Here is a 20,323-nt window from a genome sequence, read left to right as displayed (position 1 = left end):
CTGCTTCTTCTGGAAGAAAGTGTTCATTTTAGCCATTTCCATCCTTTTTGCAAAATATACCACCATCTGTTCCTCCAAGTTAATTTCTTAGATGGAAAACTTACCCATGACTTCTTCAGCACCCGTTTCCTTCACCAACATGTCCATTACAATCTGCACTGATCACGACTGTCTCTCCCTGCCCCTAAGCCTTACTGCCTTTCCAACTGCTCTCCTGGACACACAATATATCTAACTTTTTCCTCATCATTATTTCAACCACCTCACGAGCTTTTCCCGTCATCGTCCCAACATTCAAAGTCTCCACATTCAGTTCTAAGCTCTGTACTTTCCTCTTCTCTTTCTGCCTAAGAACCCGGTTTCTACCTGTCCTTCGTCTTCAACTCACCAAAGCTGAATTTCCACCGGCGGCGCCCTGATGACGGACATTGTTAACCCGGGCCACAAACGATCTGGTGTGGAATTCTTTGAATGAACGCTCATATTTTTTTGGCAAAGTTTTAAGCCGGATGCCCCTCCTGACGCAACCCTCTGAATTTATCCAGTCTTGGGACCAGCATACAGTTTGCACTGGCTTGTGCCCCCCATCGGGCTGCATTGAGACACTAGACCAAATAACACAAAACACTTCAAGGAAGATGCATTTTTCAGGTTTTAGACAAAGCTTGATGCTAACTACATGATGTACTTGAGCTAGAAATCGTCCAAGCTAATATTATTTGGAAACTCGCAATTCCGACGCATAGCCATATAGACGTCGCTCGTGAGTTATATAGTGGTGGAGGACCTTATACCAGAAAGCATATGCCCCAGCCCGCTTTGGTCATGGGGCTAGTTTTTAGCCCTGCCCAAAAGATCCGGCCAACTGAGATGTTGACATAGTTTTAAGCTATAGCTGAACAATTCAGTACTAATTTTGTTCTCAGTCTTTGCACGTTTTCAGTACTTCAAATATATTAAATCTATTTAGAAGCAAAACCTGAGAATGACTTTGGTTCAACTTGAATGTATTTAGAAGAGGGTTGCTGTTGTTGTTGTCCAAAAAACTAATATAGCACCTTGAGGAAGAAAAAAGAAAAGAGGACACTATATTTGGTTAGGTTACTTTAATATCTTCATGCAAGTGAACAAATGTTTATACCAATTAAAATACTAAGATCTGTATGGAATAATTGATGAACAGCCATTTTCATTTACCACTCCAATATTTTGTATTTTGGTCAAAATAACATTTGACCTAAAGCAAAAAAATTCCAAGGGATGTATATTGATCTATTCCAGACACATTTCAGTACCAGTTTGAACAAACCAAACGGCAGAATTGAGGCTGCTAACAAATTTAGCATTTGACAACAAATGCATTATTCTGCTATCCATCCATCCATCCATTTTCTGAGCTGCTTCAACTCACTAAGGTCGCGGTTGTGCTGGAGCCTATCCTAGCTATCGTCTGGCAGGAGGCGGGGTACACCCTGAACTGGTTGTATTATTCTGCTAATGGGAGAAATTATCATTGGCACCTGATGACGAATGGCATATACCTTACAATGTTGTGAGAAAGTATTGGCCCCCTTCTCAAATTCTTATATTCTTGCATAGTTCTTTAAGATCCAAATGTAAATATCAGACAAATATCAGCCAAGTGAATATAAAATGTTGTTTTTAAATGGTGATTTCATCTATTAAGGGGGAAAAACTATTGTTACCTGGAACTGTGTGGAAAAATTTATTACCCCTCTTGTTAAATCAAGAATTAATTATGACAAATCATATTTTTTTGGTTAATTTTCACTGATCGCACCAAACCTGGTTTCCTCCAGACCTGTTCAATCAAGAAATCAGAATATATCCCAGCAAAATCAAGTCAGACAAAAGATCAAAAAAAATTCCTAAACAGTTTAGAAATAAAGTAATTGACCTCGATCAGTCTGGAAAGGGTTACAGAAGCCATTTTTAAAAGCTTTAGGATTCCAGCAAACTGTAGGGAGAACCATTAAGCTCAAATGGAGAACTTATGGAACAGTGGTGAACCTTCCCAGGAGTGGCTGGCCTACAAATATTACCCCAAGAGAACAGTAATGACTCATCCAGGAGGCCACAAAGGAACTCAGGACAACTTCAAAAGAACTGCATGCCTCCCTTGCCACAGGTAAGGTCAGTGTTCATTACACAACAATAAGGAAGACACTGGGCTAAAATGGCATCCATGGCAGAGTTCCAAGGCAAAAACTACTGCTAACCAAAAAGAACAAAAACGCTCGTCTTAATTTTGCACACAAAAAAAACCTGAGTGATTCCAAAGACTTTTGAGAGAATATATGGAATGATGAGATGAAAGTTGTGATTTTTGGAAGGTGTAAATGTCGCACAACATTTCAGAAAAAGACCGTCATACCAACAGTCGAACATGTTGGTGGTAGTGTGATGGTTTTGGCTGCTGTTCTACTTCAGGACCTGGACAACTTTCTGTGATATATGGAACCATAAATTCTGCTATTTAACAGAAAGTCCTGAAGGAAAATGTTCAGCCATCAGTTTGTGACCTCAAGCTGAAGCATATTTATGGTTCTGCAGCAGGATAACAATCCAAAACACATCAGCAAGTTCTGAATGGCTTAAAGAACAAAATGAAGGTTTTTGGAGTAGCCTAGTCAAAGTCGAGACTTGAATCCATTTGAAATCCAGTGGCATGACCTTAAAAAGACCGTTTATGCTTGAAAACCCTCCAATTTTGCTGAATTCAAACAATTCTTCAAGGAAGAATGGGCCAAAATATCTCCACAGAGATGTGAAAGTCTTATTGCCAGGTATAGAAAACACTTGATTTCAGTCGTTGGTCCTGAGGATGGCCCAACCAGTTATTAGGTTTAGTGGTGCATTACTTTTTCACACAGGGCCAGGTAACTTTGAATTATTATTTTTTTTGCCTTAATAAATGAATTCACCATTTTAAAATAGATATTTAAGTTCACTTGGGTTATATTTGTCTTATATTTTAAATTTTTGGGATGATCTTAAAGTGGGGAAACTGCAAAAATATTAGAATTTGAGAAGGGGGCCAATACTTTTACAATGCCAACAAATTCAAACAAATGTATATTGTTTTGTCTCAACTTCTTAGGGGGTCTGCTGTTTACCAAATGTTAGCCAATAATGTGGAGTAAACATTTCTGAGTGCATCACTACTTTTCTCATTTAACAGATGCACATTCACATTTACCACTCTCGTGTTTTCTTTTCTGCATCCTCAGTTTTTTCTGTTTCTTTTGCATGCCCTGATCGACGAGTTCACTTCATTTTTGTTGTGAGGTAGATTAGTGCTATTGATATGGATATGATATTGGAAAAAAATGACATTGCGTTTTTTGTTTGTTTGTTTTTAACTGCAATATACAGTGGGTACGGAAAGTATTCAGACCCCCTTAAATGTTTCACTTCGTTATATTGCATCCATTTGCTAAAATCGTTTAAGTTAAATTTTGTTCCTCATTAATGTACACACAGCACCCCATATTGACAGAAAAAAACAGAATTGTTGACATTTTTGCAGATTTATTAAAAAGTAATACCTAAAATATCACACAGCCATAAGTATTCAGACCCTTTGCTATGACACGCATATTTAACTCGGGTGCTGTCCATTTCTTCTGATCATTCTTGAGATGGTTCCACACCTTCATTGGAGTCCAGCTGTGTTTTATTATACTGTTTTGACTTGATTAGGAAAGCCACACACCTGTCTATATAAGACCTTCCAGCTCACAGTGCATGTCAGAGCAAATGAGAATCATGAGGTCAAAGGAACTGCCTGAAGAGCTCAGAGACAGAATTGTGGCAAGGCACAAATCTGGCCAAGACTGCAAAAAAAATTTCTGCTGCACTTAAGGTTCCTAAGAGCACAGTGGCCTCCATAATCCTTAAATGGAAGACGTTTGGGACGACCAGAACCCTTCCTAGATCTGGCCGTCCGGCCAAACTGAGCCATCGGGGGAGAAGAGCCTTGGTGAGAGAGGTAAAGAGGAACCCAAAGATCACTGTGGCTGAGCTCCAGAGATGCAGTTGGGAGATGGGAGAAAGTTCTAGAAAGTCAAGCATCCCTGCAGCCATCCACCACTCCGGGCTTTATGGCACTGTGGCCCAACGGAAGCCTCTCCTCAGTGCAAGACGCATGAAAGCCCACATGGAGTTTGCTAAAAACAACTAAAGGACACCAAAATGGTGAGAAATAAGATTCTCTGGTCCGATGAGACCAAGATAGAAATTTTTGGTCTTAATTCTAAGCGGTATGTGTGGAGAAAACCAGGCACTGCTCATCAGCTGTCCAATACAGTCCCAATAGTGCCGCGTGGTGGTGGCAGCATCATGCGGAGGGGGTGTTTTGCAGCTGCAGGGACAAGGATGACTGGTTGCAATCGAAGGAATCAATGCGGCCAAGTACAGGGATTTTCTGGACGAAAACCTTCTCCAGAGTGCCCAGAACCTCAGAGTGGGTCGAAGGTTCACCTTCAAAAAAGAAAATGACCCTAAGCACACAGCTAAAATAACGAAGGATTGGCTTCACAACAACTCCGTGACTGTTCTTGAATGGCCCAGTCAGAGCCCTGACTTAAACCCAATTGAACATCTCTGGAGAGACCTGATAATAGGTGTCCACCAACGTTCACCATCTAACCTGACAGAACTGGAGAGGATCTGCAAGGAGGAATGGCAGAGGATCCCCAAATCCAGGTGTCAAAAACATCCAACAAGTTTTTCCCAAAAGGACTCATGGCTGTATTAGCTCAAAGGGGTGCTTCTACTAAATACTGAGCAAAGGACCTGGATACCTATGGCTGTGTGATAGTTCAGTTTTTCTTTTTAATAAATCTGAAAAAAATGTCAACAATTCTGGGGTTTTTTTCTGTCAATGTAGGGTGCTGTGTGTACATTGAGGGAAAAAATTAACTTAAATTATTTTAGCAAACGGCTGCAATATAACAAAGAGGGGAAAATTTAAGGGGGTATTTATACTTTCCGTACCCACTGTATATTGCGAGGTGAAATCATACAGGATCAGTGTTGGGAAAGTTCTTTTTTTTTTTTAATGCAAACTAGTTCAAAGTTCATTTCATCTAGTTCATTTTTGGAACGATTGAAATAATTTTCAAAGTACAAATTCCTGTCTAATTTCCAAATTAAAATGTATTTTCATTTTTTTTCTTGATTGTTACATATTCAAATTTCTACAGATGGTGAATTTGGGGTTTTTGTTTGCTGTAAGCTACAATCATCAGTTATACATACGCTATGTACTGTATTTGAAAATGAAATATTTCAGTCTGTGTGTTTGTAGTGCACCTATGACTTTCACTTACCTAACTAAATTAAGCTTTTAACACTATAATTTATTTAGATGTACCTGTGTAAAAGGGATGGCCAAGTAAAGTCCAGAAACAACCTATTCTGCAAGCTTGCTGGAGAGAAATGGGGCTCATCAACTATCACACTATGCACTTCAGCACAGCTCGTCCTTGTGTATTGTGCCCCTTTTTGGTCCAGATCATCCCATCCACACCACATTGACGCCCAGCTCAACAAAGCCATGCAAATCATAACTGGGACAATTCGCTCAACACTAAAACCCTGGCTGCCTGTCTTATACATTGCTCCCCTATGCATCAAGCCAACCACATCTGCTGCTCCAATAGATTGAAGGCTGCCCCATCTACCGATCCATCAAGAGAATACACTATATTGCCAAAAGTATTCACTCACCTGCCTTGATTCATATATGAATTTAAGTGACATCCTATTCTTAATCCATCGGATTTAATATGACATCGGTCCCCCCCTCTGCAGTTATAACATCTTAAACTGTTCTGGGAAGATTTTTCCACAAGGTTAAATAGTTTGTTTATGGTAATTTATGACCATTTTTCCAGAAGCACATTTACCTCGTAAATGTGCTTCTGCTTTTGGCAATATAGTGTATCTTCACCCCACCCACTGATCGACCCCCATCAAGAGGGAATGGCTGTTCAAGTAGTTCCCCAATAAACTGGTGTCAGACCCTACTCAACAGGTCCCTGGCACCACCAAGCTTTCAAGGAGACAGTGCTCAGCCATTAGTTTATTTAGGACTGGTCATGATCCATGCATGGCCAGCAGCCTTCATACATAGGGCAGTAGCCCCAGCCCACTGTGCGCTTGTGAAGAGGAGCAGACTTTGGAACACATAATTGAAGCGTGCCCTCTCCAAAGACTGAGGGGAGGATTAGCCACCCTCCACTCAGTAAAGCAAGATGCAAGTGACTGGCTGAAGGACTTTGCATTCACTAAATAAATGTATAAATGGCGCATCCAATGAGTATTAGAAAAATATTTGTTTTATTTGACTGGTGTTTGTAGTCAACTACAGCACAGTATATAAAAATGTTTATATAGTGATTAGGGAGTAGAGAAGGAGTGAACAATTCCTAACACAGTCCTTCTGTTGATTTCACCTTCCGCACTAGGTGGCGGTAATGTACATAATAGATGGCTGCCAACCGCGAATCAAACGCAAAAGAAGACGTCCCTTTTATTTGTTTGGTCTCAAATAACATCAACGGTGTCAACCTGCATCTTCAAGTAACGTTTCTGAAAGTTTCTGAAAGTTTAAATTATGTGGAGGTTAAGTAGAGTTCGCTATAAAGCTGGCCGAGCAGGCTTCAGCTTGGAAGAGTTCCGGTTAAAGAGGCGAGAGCACGAAAAAGGTTTTTTTTGTTTTGGTGTTCTTTGACGACATGTAACGAAGCAATGTACTGTAAAATCAGGTTGTTATTTTGTTTTATCGAACGGGTTCATCTTGTTGTCCGTGTGATTCGAATGGGTTGTGTTCCCGTTTTTATTTTATTTAGCAACTGCGTTTAGACATGGTCAACGTAAGCCTAGTTTCACCAAGCTCCTTTGTTTAATATAAGCTCCCTGGCCAACACCATTAAATTTTTGGTCAGCAAGTTAATGCTCAGTTTTGATAAACTTGATTATATATGTTTATCATTGTGGACGTTTGCTGTGGTGTAGAACTGTACTGCATCAGAGTCAAAATACAACCTACAATATATAATTTATACATTAATGTAAAAGTTATACATCGCTGACACTCTCAGTGAACCCTGGGAATTACAGTATTAATCTTTTGTTATGGCGGAATGTTTGATACAGTTCTTGTATTGTCTGCTACCACCTGTATAGTTTACACTCAGGCAAAGTACCTCTGGGTTAACAGAGGCTCTCTGATTTACTGTATTTTTCCATAGCCTGACTATCATGTTGGCAAAAACTGATGTCTGTTGAGTGAAGTGTGATTTATAATTTTTTTTTAATTTTTTATTTTTTTTTATTATTTTTTTTGGTGCTGTAGCACTTCGTCAGGCCCGCCGAGACAGAGAACTGGTAAGCAAGAGACTCCTGCTGAATGAAGATGACGGGCAGCAAGAAACCATCATGGACACTTGTTCAGATGAAAAGGTGAGTGACAACAATATCTTTAGATTAATTACAGTGGAATGAAAACATAAATACTTGCGTCTTCTGTGTGCAGGATGTTGTCAGTTTGTTACACAAAATTCAACACGGTGGTCTAGAGAAGGAAGCCCATCTTAAAACCTTGAGTAAATCTCTCCGTGACCCGGCGTCTCAACTGGTCTTCATCAAGTATGCCAATGTTCCTTTGATTTTGTTTTATGTGGAATCTGTTTGAACAGCCATAGGTTATTCTCTTCCTTTTCCCTCGCTCTGTGTGTATTCTGTCAGGCAAGAGAACAGTGTCCACATGCTGATCGGCCTCCTCACGGGCACCAACACTCTGTGTCGCCTGCAATCTGTCCACTGTCTCCACGAGCTGTCTCACTCTCCTCACCCCAGCGTGGCCCCAGCCTGTCTGCCCGCCACACCCTACCTCCTCACCTATCTAGCTGGACAAAGCACCAGGTTCACTGTTAGTGACATTTCTCCCCTTGTCAAATTACGTATGACGGAACCGTTCATCATCTTTTTTGTGTATTCACACAGGAGCTTTGCCTCTACACGCTTGGGAATTTATGCCCAGACAGTGATGTCGTGAGAGAGAAACTTCTGGCTCAGGGAATCATATCAGCCCTTGCCAGCTGTATAGAGGTACAAGATTTGCTTTGTCAGAAATACTGCAAATGAACACCATAAAAAAAAAATTAGTAAATTATTATCATACATGTGTCCAGAACCAGAGGCATAACATGGCAGTGGTGGAAGCCGTCGGTTTCACCCTTTCACAACTTCTCCAGACCAAAGAAGCGTCAGGGAAAATAATCCCGTAAGCACCTCAATCAACCATTACATGCTTAGTGATACAAGTGTGAAAACTAGTTAACAGCTGGTGTGTCAATATCGCTATGAAGTGCCTTTAGTGTCCTCATCAGAATCACGCTAGTCATCATGAAAGTCTAGCAGAAAAATTCAATTCTGAGATCTTATTATAAGTGGCCAGACATTTGCACAGATACCAGTACAATGATGAGTCTGCTAAAATGTTTCCTTCATTTTATTATTATTATTATTTTTTTTTTCCTTTCCCATTGGTTATACCGGTATGTGAAATTTTGCATGTCCCACACACATGTCATTTTTAACACAACGTCCCAACTTCATTGGAATTGGGGTTGTACATTGAATGTGAACTTCCATGGAAAATCTCAGGTTTTTGATTCAGAAGTGGGTCAGTCTTAAAGGCACCTCATGGCGATATTAACTTTAGGGCTTTAAAACAATAAAATGTCTACTTACCTTTGTTGATATGATAAATATGGCTGACGAATGAGGATGATGCCTCTGAAAAAGACCCATCGCAACCCACTTTAGGGTTTCCCTTCTTTTATTATTATTCTCTGTTGTTTACCTGTTCATTTAATGGACAGTCAGGACAGCGTTACATAGTCCACTTTTGACTTCATTTTAAAAAAAATTCTCTTAACGATTGCATATTGAAATCTGGAGGTTCCACTGCTGTTGCTTCATGGGCTCTCTCACGGTTTGTAGGTTGGTTCTGGCCTCTAGTTTACCTTCAAACCTTTTAGGAGTCCTGACACCCAACCAGAATTTTTCACTGGGGCCTGCCATTGAGTGTGCTTGGTGTCTGCACTACCTCACATGCAGGTGAGTGCTGTCCACTAATCTCAGCATGTATGTCAAGCAACACTTATTTTTTTCAATTGCAGCCATGTAATCGTTAATAAAGATGTGACTCTCCTCTGCTGCTGTCTTCTGCAAAGTGGTGAGGATCTCCAAGCTCTGTTGGCTTGCGGGGCTCTGTTGCAGTGCAGTATGTTGTTAGTGTCGCTGGGTGACACTGTTGTTCAAGGAAACAAAGAAGAAGGACTCGAACTGGTGAGTTAATTGTTGGCCAGTGTTTCCCCAACCATTTTTGAGCCAAGGATTCTATTTTACATTAGATCTCAGCACAGTACGAAACAAGAATGTCACAAATAGTTGATAAGCGGATCAATTAAGTACCTTCTGCCATCTAATGGAAGCACGTTTGTTCTGCCTTCACTATTTGTCGCTGGCAGAGATAGATGAACAAAGTTACATTATTTGTCATAAATAAATTATTCTCCGACCAATTAAGTACAATTGGATAATGCAGCGCATTGTTTGGGAATCACTTGTATACACAACTCCCACAAAATTATGAGCACTTGCAGAATCTAATGACTGCCAATACAGCTGCTGTATCAAATATTCTTTCTTTACAAAGGTAAAAATGCTCACGTGTGTTACCCTGTACAGTACACCATTTAAATTTTTTAGACATACCTGAATTGACAGTGCGCGGTCCCGTTTTTTTGTTTTCTGTGTTCCACCTCCTCAGCTCATCTGTCCTCTGCTAAGGTGCGTAGGGAACCTCCTGTCTTCCTACACGCCAGACGAGGTTAGTGCTTGTTTGAGTGACGAAGGGCTCGTAGCTGCTCTGTGTGCTCTGCTTCAGGCTTACGTCCAGAGTCGACCCGCTTTGGCCAAAGAGAGTGCCTGGGTCCTCAACAATCTCACAGGTGGTTCTTCATTCTGCAGACATTTTAATAGAATCATCTTTAAAAACAGCATTTAAGATGCGTTTACTTGGGTTATCTTTGTCGGCTATTTCCATTTGTTAGATGATCTTTAACATTAAAGTGTAGAAACTATGCAATAAAATAAGAATTTGAAGGAGGCAAATACTTATTCACAGCACTGTATGAGAAATTCGGTTTTCACCTTTCTGCTCAGTGTGAAATGCACTTTTGGCATTTTGTCTTTATTTCCCCACATTTTTCTTCTCTGATGTCGTCGTTGTGTTGGACGCAGTTTGCAAACTATAATGATGCATTCTCGCCATTTTCCCACTCCTTGAATCAAATATGTGCACCTTGCATTGATGACATAAGCTAACAGGCAGCTACTGTATATACAAATAGTATAGAAACTGGCTGGCAGTGAATGAGTTTAAATAAGCCGATCCCCGAGGCATAAAAAAATCCTCAAGCATTTTTTTGTCCTGTCCTTGAAATACTTTGAAATACATATTTGTTGCAGCCCTAATGGTGGCCATTTGTCACATTACTACTTTATTCCCAAAAACTTTTTCAGTTCTAATGTTTTTATAACTTGTAATGGTTTTCTTGTGATGTGATCCAGCTCGATCCAGTTTATTGTGTTCGGCCTTGATGAGCCTCAACTTGGTCCCGAGTTTGATCCGCCTTCTGCCATTCTGTCAAGGCATCAACACAATGGTCAGTGCAAAAACTTGAATTCTTTTTTAGCATCGTAACTTCTCATAGCTGAACGATGTTGGGCACTGCCTCCCTGTCATCCCATACTCAGATCCTAAGAGTTTTAGCTAACGTGGCCCACAAGAAAAGGGAGTTCTGCATCCAGCTGGCTGAGCTCGGATTGCTGTCTTCACTCTCTGCCACACTTAAAATGACAGCGCAAGAGGTGGTCATCCTGAGTCTGGACATCCTTTTCATGCTCTTAGGTAGTGGTTCTCAAGTGAGTCAAACGCTTGAGTCTCACCCAATGGCATTAGATTATCTTCATATTTCAACAGGGCTGCCTTATATTCTTCCTCAGGTGGTGGAGGACTTTGTGAAGCAAGGTGGCATTTCACTTCTAGAAACTTTGCATTACTGCAGCGAAGGAGATGTAAGGCGAAGGGCAGCGTACCTCCTGGAGCACCATCTTCTGTCCTCCTCATCGTACTCTGTAAATGCTTCACAATCAAATGTCTTCTAACCAAGAACTTGTTAGTAAAGCTGTTTTTGTGTTGCAGGGCAACTGCATCCCACATTCTGGACAGCAAGTCTGATGTGGCAATGTCACATTAAATTCAAATGCATCAAAGACCCATCTGAGAAAGGAAAAGTACTCAAAACAATTTCACATATTTTTTTTTTTTTAAACGTAAAGCACTGTTTTGTGATATATTTGGACCTTTGATCAATAGTACTGTAGTTTAGATTTAGCCCAAATTTAGTAATAGGGTTTATTCTTTACATAATGCATTCATGCAAGACTAATCTGTTTCAATTAAGCAACAAAATACATCTGAGTAAGACGTCATGCTTCAAATGACGATACTTACATTTTACTTCACATTTTTTCATGATTGGTTGTCTGTGTTGTTCATAAATGTAATTAAATAAAATGTATTTTTAGCTACCTATTGTGAAATAAACCAGTTGCTATGAGAGTAACCTCTGAATTAGATCATTACAGTTATTGACTACGTCTTCCTAAAACACAACATCAGTAAGAATGTATTACTTTCTACGCTTAACAGCAAAAACAAGTTAGATGAGTAGGCTACACCATGCAAACTCAAGTGTCCATTTAAACAAATTAGATGAAGCACCGCAGGTAGATTCCTTCAGGAAAATGGTTCTTCCTCAGGACCAGGCACGGGTCAGTCGATGCAGAATGAGCCGCAGCAACGTCGGAGTAATGTCATGATCGACAGTACCAAAGGGAGCATTGTGATCGAATAATAATATTTATGAGGTGTCGCAGTTTATAGCTAGTAAAAGAAAATTTGTCGATTTTGCAAGGGATGTTTCAGTAGAGTGGTGTGCCCTAAAACTGGGCTGAAAAAGTTCAAACAGATTGCTAGAGGCCATGTGATCAGTAGTAAGCTGTTGTGTTTCGGTAATTTACTAAATATATGGGAGATTTGACACCAGCCTATACTGTAATTACAATGACTCTCAGGGTCGAGGTTGTCGTTTCATTAATGGTCAAATAACGGCTGCCTTGAAAGCTGCAGGTACAGTGCCAGAGGAGAGTGATAAGTTAATATTTAAGATGGAAGGTCCAAAGATTAAAAACAGCTCTTGAACAAGTTTCCCAGGAAGAGGGTTGAGCAAGCATGTCATCTGTTTTGCCGCACTAACGATTTTTGTGAGTCTATCAAGGGATACTTCCCAAAGAAGAGAGAGGCAACCAGACAGGTATCCGCCTTAGTGCCCGTATTAGTCTCAGTGATCGTAGAATTCAACCAAACTTGAGTTGAAAAGGGGAGAGTTGTTGGCAGTACACTGCGTTTGGGTTAGTGTTGCCACTCCATCAAATAAGTATTCAGTGTTATTATATCGATACATTTTTTTGGTTTGTTTTTTTGCTAAAACGTACGCCTGTTTGTATTTCAGTAAACTATCGCTCCATACCTTACGGAAGACCTCACGAAGAGCAATGACTGCAAGCTTTGTTATTTAATCCAGTTACATTCTAAATCATAAATGAAGTTAAATATTGTTGTAAAATACAACGCAAGTATGTTTTTATGGCTCGCTCACTCAAAACCTGCAAATGCACTTCCAGCAGCGTACGAAAGCTTATGTTTACAAAGTTATCCTCCACGAAATGGGCCAGAACACAGCAAAAGTGACAGTGGTGCTATAAAAAGGTAGCTAAATTCGGTAAGTCCCCAACCAATGTCGCTTGTGTGTTAACTGCAACCGTATTCAAGTTTCCTTATTCACGATTTTTTTTTTTTGGTCATTCCATACAATTTTAAACCACAAAAGACAACATTCATATCCCTCATGAGTAGTCGAAAACCCAATACATACAACTGATGATACATCAATAAAAAGAAAACCGTCCAAACACATTTGGTTACTTAATTTATTCCTTTAAAGAGGCAAAAAGCAGTTCGTCAAGAAAAAGACAATCTTCCCCCTCGATGATGTACTTCCATCAGAGACATTACAGGTTGTCCGTATTTGGGCCAAGTGAGTTATCACTTAAGGTCAAAGCATTTAATAGATGTAGTTGGTGGTGTGCAGAGACTGCATGGAGGCCTGGTTGGCCGAGCCTGTGGCCTTGTACTCTCCTTTAGCAGCCAGACCGTTGATCTGAGGAGAGAGTTAATCATCAGCCAGGTTACCTGCGCCACATTATGTGACAAGCAGCTTTTGACAAATCATTTACCAGCCAGAATAAAGTTGGGAAATGCAAGATAAGGGTAAATTCATATCTCGCATGTGTTTATTACCCACTGGGCGAGCCCATCGCCGCCACTGATGCTTACCTTGGCCCTTTTGCAGAAAACCTCCTGTGCAGCAGCCTTGTTGGCAGCTTTGCCCTGCCAGGCTGCAAGAGTGGACGCCTGCAGCGCACGGCCATAGGAGAAGGTGAGCTTCCAGGGGCGATTGAGCACCACCTGGTTGATAGCGTTCAGGTTGAGCGAGGCCTCTTCCTCACTCTGGCCCCCAGACAGGAAGCAGATGCCTGCAAATACACAGGAAGTGACATTGACAAGTGAAGCAATGATTCCCCACTTGTGTGCCGTGAGAGATCATCTGCTTCCACTCGATGGCAGAAAGTATTATGTACTTGTACTATGTACTTTAAAACTGTACCCACTTTTTGTGACATGTTTGTTTGTTAGTGTGTCATGAGATTTTATCTGAAACATCTTAACATATGTTATCTCCAGGCAAAACACTCACCCGGCACGGCTGCTGGCACGGTGCGCCTCAGAGCCGTCACGGTAGCCATGGCGACCTCCTGAGGGGTGAACTTCTTGGTGCAGGAGTGTCCAGCGGTGACCATGTTGGGCTTCAGCAGCGTTCCCTCCAGGTACACATGGTGATCAGACAGAGCCTTGTACACAGCAGCTAGAACCTGAAGAGACTCATGCTTTTCAGAAACATTTGTTCATTTAAACGTATTCGACAGATGACCTACCCACCTTCTCTGTGACATACTGGCATCTCTGCAGGTCATGGACTCCATCAGGAAGGATCTCTGGCTCCACAATAGGCACCAGTCCATTCTAATGAGAGAGATGAATGCGTTTCTATTACCTCTGCCAAGGAAGACATACACCACATGCACTACTGGTCCAAGAAATGTTTGACATCTCTGACACATTTTTAGAGAATAATGCACAAGTCTTTACACAATTCAGGCAAATACAGAAATCTAGAAGGCTGCTGATTCATATTAGCATTGTTCAAATTTCACTGAGTGCCATTGTAGTACTTGCAAATTGGGTGTCATTTCTATTGAGTGGGTGATGCCAACCTGTTGACAAATGCTGGCATATCTGGCCAGTACGTTGGCATTCTCTGCGATGGCAAGAGGTGTGGGGCAGCTGTCTGAGATCTTCAGCACACACCTCCACTTGGCAAAGTCACAGCCGTCCTTCTTGTACTGGGCACAGCGCTCCGAGAGGCCATCGAGACCTGTGGACAAAAGGCAAAATGAGCATCCTCTTCTGCAGAAGACATTTTGTGATGAAGTTATTTTTTACCTTGTGTGGTTGTCTCTCCATCTGTTCCGTTCAGGCCAGCGGTGCCCTTGTCTACCTGAAGGAGGAAACAGCCATCAACTTTCAAAATAAAACAAGCCAGTGGACTGTGAGCCGTGTCCCACACCTTCAGAAAAAAGGCTAAAGAAAAATGCATTCTGTATCTGTCCTTTAAGGAATGACCTACACAAAGGATATTCAATTCAAACTACAAGGATGTAATAATGTGAATTAAGGACCTGTATGCCTATTGAGGACTTCCAATCTATTATTATACCAGACTGACTTTATGTACCCTTTCCAGGGCTAGAGACAGGCAAAAGGCCGTGTTCCATCAGATGGTATTTTTTCTCTCTTTTCAATATGTACTGATTAAATTGCAAAATCAACATAAATGAATAGAAATAAAAATGTCTAAAATTTGACTTCCTGGCTACAGTATGTAACGGTTTTCCATTAAAATGGTCATGACTGGCATAGAGTATGTCATTTTTGTTTTTTCCCATTGTCTAATGGTGCAGTTGCGCTTGATCTTTTGTTGTGCCTGCTGGCAACTAAAAATAGATGGAGTTTTAATTTTCCTTGTATGGAGCCTACTAAAATGGTTGGTGATTCTAATTTTTAGAATCAAGTATTCAACCATTTAGCCCATCGATGAATCCGATAAAATGTTATTTTGCATTATTAAAGACAACATGAGGTGACAGGGTTTTTCTCCATTTGGGGTCGCCATCGTCACATTCTAGTGTAGTATCTGTGACTTTGAGTGGGTATGGCTTTAAAAGACGAGGCAAGTAACATGGGTGTTAGCAAATGAGAACGTAGAGATGGTTGGCTCTTAACTGGCTATCCCATTAGCCAGTCTGCATGTCGAGTAACTCGGCATGAGTCGTGGCCGTTGGCAGCAAGTGTATGAAAGTGGTTATTACGCGTTTATTTTCTTACACTCTGCTCAATAAAGCGATTCAAAGCGCACCAGCGGCTGTGGCCAACCCTTGACTATCCTTGCAGGGACATTCCAATAAGTTTAAGGAAGGATGGTAGGCCATAGTAAATTAGCCAATATAACTTTGGACTTTCTATCTTCGACGGTCTCCTTCCTCGCTGCCATTGCGCAAAATTATTTCTACTCGAAATGGAAAGTGCAACTGCAGTAACAATAGTCTGTGTGAAAAATGATCCCTGCCAAGCTTTGAGGCATAGATTTTGCGTCAACCTTTTTTGTAATTGAATTATGCATGTTATTCCATTAATTGTTACAGCCCTTGTTGGTGCCCCATTTTCTTTCATTTACAAATTGGGCACATGCATCTGTAAAAGTCAAGTGTACAAAGGCAGACTTTGAGTGAAACGCCCCAGCGACAAGCAGTTTACACTCCTCAATGTACAAGAATTTGTGAGAGCACTGCCCCCTCACCTTGATGCCCACAACAATGCCTCTGTCTTTGATGACTTGGGGGAAGGGCTTTCCGCTGTCTGACTTCTGGTAAAGCGTCTCATGGAACAGAATGACCCCTCCTATGGCGTCAGGGACGGGATCGGCAGATGTGAAGAGGAGGTCGCGGAAGCAGCGACGGTTTTCCTCGGTGTTCTCCACGTTGATCTTCTGGAGACGCTTTCCCATGGTGCCTTGAAGGCAAGAAGAAAATGAGTGATTCCCTCTCAACTTGTTGTTTTAAATGACTCTTGCCCTCATGTGAACTGACCAGTAGACTCATCTGCCGCCAGTATTCCCTTCCCCGGGGCCACAATCTTCTGGGCGATTTCCGAGAGCTCCTTCTTCTGCTCCGGAGAGAGGGATGGGAATTGCTGAGCCATTCTGGAGGGGGAGAAACAGGTTCTTTAGGAAGTGAGCAAGCCAAGCTCTTTAGAAAACATGAGGAAGTTGTTGTTTTAGCTCTGTATCACTGACTGCCTGTCTTACGTCACCTCTGTAAATGTTTGGCTTGCTTTAACCTTCAGGTTTTCCCCCTCTCTATAATGTGCAACCAGTGGTGGGAAGTAACAAAGTACAAAGAATTTGAAACTGTATTTAAGTGAATTTCTTCGGTATTTGAGTATTCATTTTCTGATGTTTTACTTTTACTCCCTACATCTGAAAACAGATGTACTTTCTACCCCTGACTTTGTCAAAATAGGCTTGTTTTCATTTTTGCAACCTCAGCAGTTGATGACCTGACGTAAAAAAAAAGACATAAATAAAAAGGTAAAGTCAACCGTGGTTGAGCTTTTGATTGATTGAGATCTTATAAGGTGACAAAAAAACAGACAAGCGCAACATGGGGGAACGTGAATCGGGGAGCATTAATGAGGACGATGCAATCGATTCGGAGAAGCAAGCCATTGTCCATCCATGGCCTTATTTAAGGGAATTGTTAGCTGTTGTCGGCTCCAATAATGATTTGTGGCGAATATCTGGTCTTCTGCCAGTCTAAAACCCACCATTTTCTGGCAATACAATACAAAAACAGTCCCCGCCCCCCCATTGTGCCAAATAGTCACGTATTCTAGGTATTGTGGGCTATAGTTGACAGTAAGATTTCATTTTGACTTTTTCTACTTAAGTAAATCTCAGAGTCTGTACATTTTTACTTGTACCAGTGTTTTTGTTTTACTCAAGTCACAGTACTTAAGTAGACTATGAATACATTTGCCACCTCATATGTGCAAGTTACACATAGTCGTAGTACACGTTTTTTTAAGGACCATGCATGTATATAACAACACGAAGCCTCAATTGCAAAGACGGCAGACTTTTGCAAATCAAAAGTTATTAACGTGGGCTGCTTGCAGGGTTTTCCTTTGCACAAAGCCACGCGACTGACATGTTTGAGCCATGCTGACGCGTCAGCATTCGCTCAAATGATCACTCAGTAAGCAAAGGAGGATCAACAGGATTTTGCTTGTACAAGTACACACCTCTCGGAGCAAGTTTGGGAAACTTTAAACCGCTGGGAAAACGTTCGGCTGACATCCATAAAATGAGGCCCCTCTCTCCCCATCCCACCCCACCCGACCGCAGCCCACCCGATCCACAAAGAAAGAGCAGTCAAAAGTGGAAGACTTACTTGACAGGAGGACCGATGTGGCGTGGTGTCACACTGACAACGGAGGGCGAGGGGGGCGCCCAAACGCGTATTTAAGCGAGAGAAGGCGGCGCTCCGACTTGTGACGTGGCGAGGCGTGCCGTCACCCCGGAAATGCAATTGGCCCAAGGCGGACAGCCATGGGCGGTGTGAGGGGGCGTCAATAGTGCTCCCTTGTGGACTTTGGGGCAGGGGGCCAGGAGTTAAAACTGTCAAAGACAACACAGTGTAATCTCAGCAAAAAAAAAAAAAATAATGACGCTGGAATTGGGCACACTGTCAAATAATGCAATGTCGCAATACAGGTTCCTGTGCTTGTTTAGATGTGAAGATATTGCGGGAGATTGCATTCTGTGCGTGTTGCTCAATTATGATCCATCTGCTCTCTGCTGTGCTTCTAAAAGTCAACATTCACGCACTCGGCGAGGACATGTCTATCTGTCTATCCATCCATCTATCTATGTGTCAGTGTATCTATCTATGTGTATCTATCTATCTATCTATCTATCTATCTATCTATCTATCTATCTACATATTTACACGCACACCTATATATCTAAATATATATATATATGTGGCTACACGTCCCAATACTTTCGTCCAGGTAGTGTATATCACGCATCCTCATATTATAAATCTTCCAAATTGTCATTTCTAGTTGAGTTGTCGAGCAGAAGTACGATTTGCTATGATTGTCATGCAAGTTGTTTTTGAGGTAAATGCCATGCGTCACTGCCCACCAAACACGTCCTGCACAAATTGTTGACACTCGAGAATCGTTTTTTACACAATATGGACTCTGCACGGGGTGCAAAATAGCTTTCTGTATTGCTGATCACAGTTCAGTCAAGGGTCCATGAGTCGCTTTTATATAAGGAGTGAGGGAAAAAAACAGGGAGGAAAGTGAATTGTTGGACCGACAGAGAAAACCATGGTATCCCTCTAATCTGACAGTTAATCAAGTTTTACTTCTGTCAATAGTTTTGCAATTCAGATTTTAATGGTAATCATACATGCTATATACATGTGCGGTGAGGTTCATGATTGGTGAGGCACTGACTACGTCACGTGACTGACGTCTGGAGCTCGATGAAGCTCAACTCAACACTTCCACATGCTGGTTGTGGCACCTTACATACCAGACTCCATTGTGCACTTTTAGTGGCTTTTCTGGTCGATAAGAAAGATGAAATGTCACACACTTTCATGAAATATATTAGACAGTCTGTTCAACGTCAGTAAGTCCAGTAAGTGAGCGTGGTCTCTTGAAGCATCATGGGAGCGACGACTCAACGTGACAGGAAATATGACAATTCAGCTATTTTAATGATGAAATCATTGAAATTATTGGATTGAAAAATAAAATCAAAGTAAACCACGGACCATAGAACTAAAATGGCACAATTTAATGTCATCATAAGTGGGGTTTTTTTTACGATACACATTCAGTGTAAAGGAAAGACCACCAGGGGGCGGGGCGGCTCTGCCTCACTTGCCTACCCTGACTACACGTCACTGGTTATTTCATCCAGTTGCACTGCTCACACTTCATACACAATAAATAGTTGCAAAAGCATGATTCTATGGGCAGCACGAAGAAATTGTGGTTAGCACATCTGCCTCACAGTTCTGAGGTTGGGGTTGCAAATCGAGGCTCTGTGTGGAAATAAAAAAAACTAAATAATTGTATGGATTTTATTTTGATTTCAGAATTCAGTATCACCATCCACAAGGTCTGCTAATACAGTGAATTCGATGATCTGCATTTGTAAAGTCAGAGCGTGACAACATGGGAAACGCGTGAAAACAACGGCGACGCACTGCGGTCTGGTGCGGAGGAGCTATCTCCTAGTCTTTGAAAAATAAAAACCTTTGATGCCATTTCAATCTCCAAAAGAACTACCGCCGAACTATCGTATATAGCTCTTACACAACGCCAGGTTATAACACATTTAACAACAGAGGTTATACTTAATGCATGCATTGCGATGCATAATGTCCATCGCAAACCTTTTGGGGGGAGGCGTCAATTACAGAGTTTTGCCATTCGCAGCAGGGCTAGGTCCCTATCCCTTTGTAAATATATATTCTCTTAACTGTCCCATTTATTATAAAGGACCATTTAATTTGACATAATACGTTTATATTATTTAAGGATATTCTGTCATAGTGCCACCTTGAAATAGATCTACTGTACAGTGTTGTACAGATTTCCAATCACTACACTTAGTCTGCCGTGAGAGATTATCAAATTTCACTTAATTGGTCCAAAAATCATTATTTATTTACCACTTATGTATTTTTGTTTCTCATCTATCTAATACAGTGACATGTGGTGACGGGCAGGACAATGAAATGCTCTTCCACTACCACCAAACATCACCACCATACTTTTTAGGGGACATTTTTGTGTGGTGGTGTGCCGTGAGTTTTTTCTAAAACGTAAACACAA

The 20,323-nt window shown here is 41.3% G+C and overlaps 2 protein-coding genes across 4 annotated transcripts; one reads left to right on the top strand and one right to left on the bottom strand.

Moving 5' to 3' along the window:
• Positions 1 to 6,553: 6,553 nt before the first annotated feature.
• On the top strand, positions 6,554 to 14,732 carry tmco6 (transmembrane and coiled-coil domains 6). Of its 3 annotated transcripts, none has more exons than XM_061685036.1 (16): positions 6,554 to 6,734; positions 7,385 to 7,491; positions 7,565 to 7,677; positions 7,777 to 7,960; positions 8,035 to 8,139; positions 8,223 to 8,314; positions 9,037 to 9,153; positions 9,270 to 9,384; positions 9,869 to 10,049; positions 10,672 to 10,766; positions 10,858 to 11,025; positions 11,107 to 11,238; positions 11,306 to 11,397; positions 13,578 to 13,664; positions 13,970 to 14,112; positions 14,255 to 14,732. In XM_061685036.1, the coding sequence occupies exons 1-13, from the start codon at positions 6,644 to 6,646 to the stop codon at positions 11,339 to 11,341; spliced, it is 1,536 nt and encodes a 511-aa protein (XP_061541020.1). In that variant the 5' UTR covers positions 6,554 to 6,643; the 3' UTR covers positions 11,342 to 11,397; positions 13,578 to 13,664; positions 13,970 to 14,112; positions 14,255 to 14,732. The 3 variants fall into 3 exon arrangements, with proteins under 3 accessions (XP_061541020.1, XP_061541018.1, XP_061541019.1); XM_061685034.1 differs by having other exon boundaries at positions 9,216 to 9,384; XM_061685035.1 differs by having other exon boundaries at positions 9,216 to 9,384; positions 14,212 to 14,732.
• Positions 13,142 to 18,052, bottom strand: aldob (aldolase b, fructose-bisphosphate). The gene is made up of 9 exons (XM_061685038.1): positions 17,854 to 18,052; positions 16,492 to 16,604; positions 16,203 to 16,414; positions 14,789 to 14,843; positions 14,560 to 14,720; positions 14,225 to 14,308; positions 13,983 to 14,157; positions 13,562 to 13,761; positions 13,142 to 13,385 (listed from the first exon to the last, which is right to left on the bottom strand). Exons 2-9 carry the CDS (start codon positions 16,601 to 16,603, stop codon positions 13,290 to 13,292), a joined length of 1,095 nt encoding a protein of 364 aa, XP_061541022.1. The 5' UTR covers position 16,604; positions 17,854 to 18,052; the 3' UTR covers positions 13,142 to 13,289.
• Between the last annotated feature and the right edge of the window lie 2,271 nt (positions 18,053 to 20,323).

This window comes from Phycodurus eques, chromosome 9 (assembly GCF_024500275.1).
Source record: "Phycodurus eques isolate BA_2022a chromosome 9, UOR_Pequ_1.1, whole genome shotgun sequence".
Taxonomy (NCBI): Eukaryota; Metazoa; Chordata; class Actinopteri; order Syngnathiformes; family Syngnathidae; genus Phycodurus; species Phycodurus eques.
The sequence above is the reverse complement of the archived record's forward strand: the minus strand, read 5'-3'. Positions and strand labels throughout refer to the sequence as shown.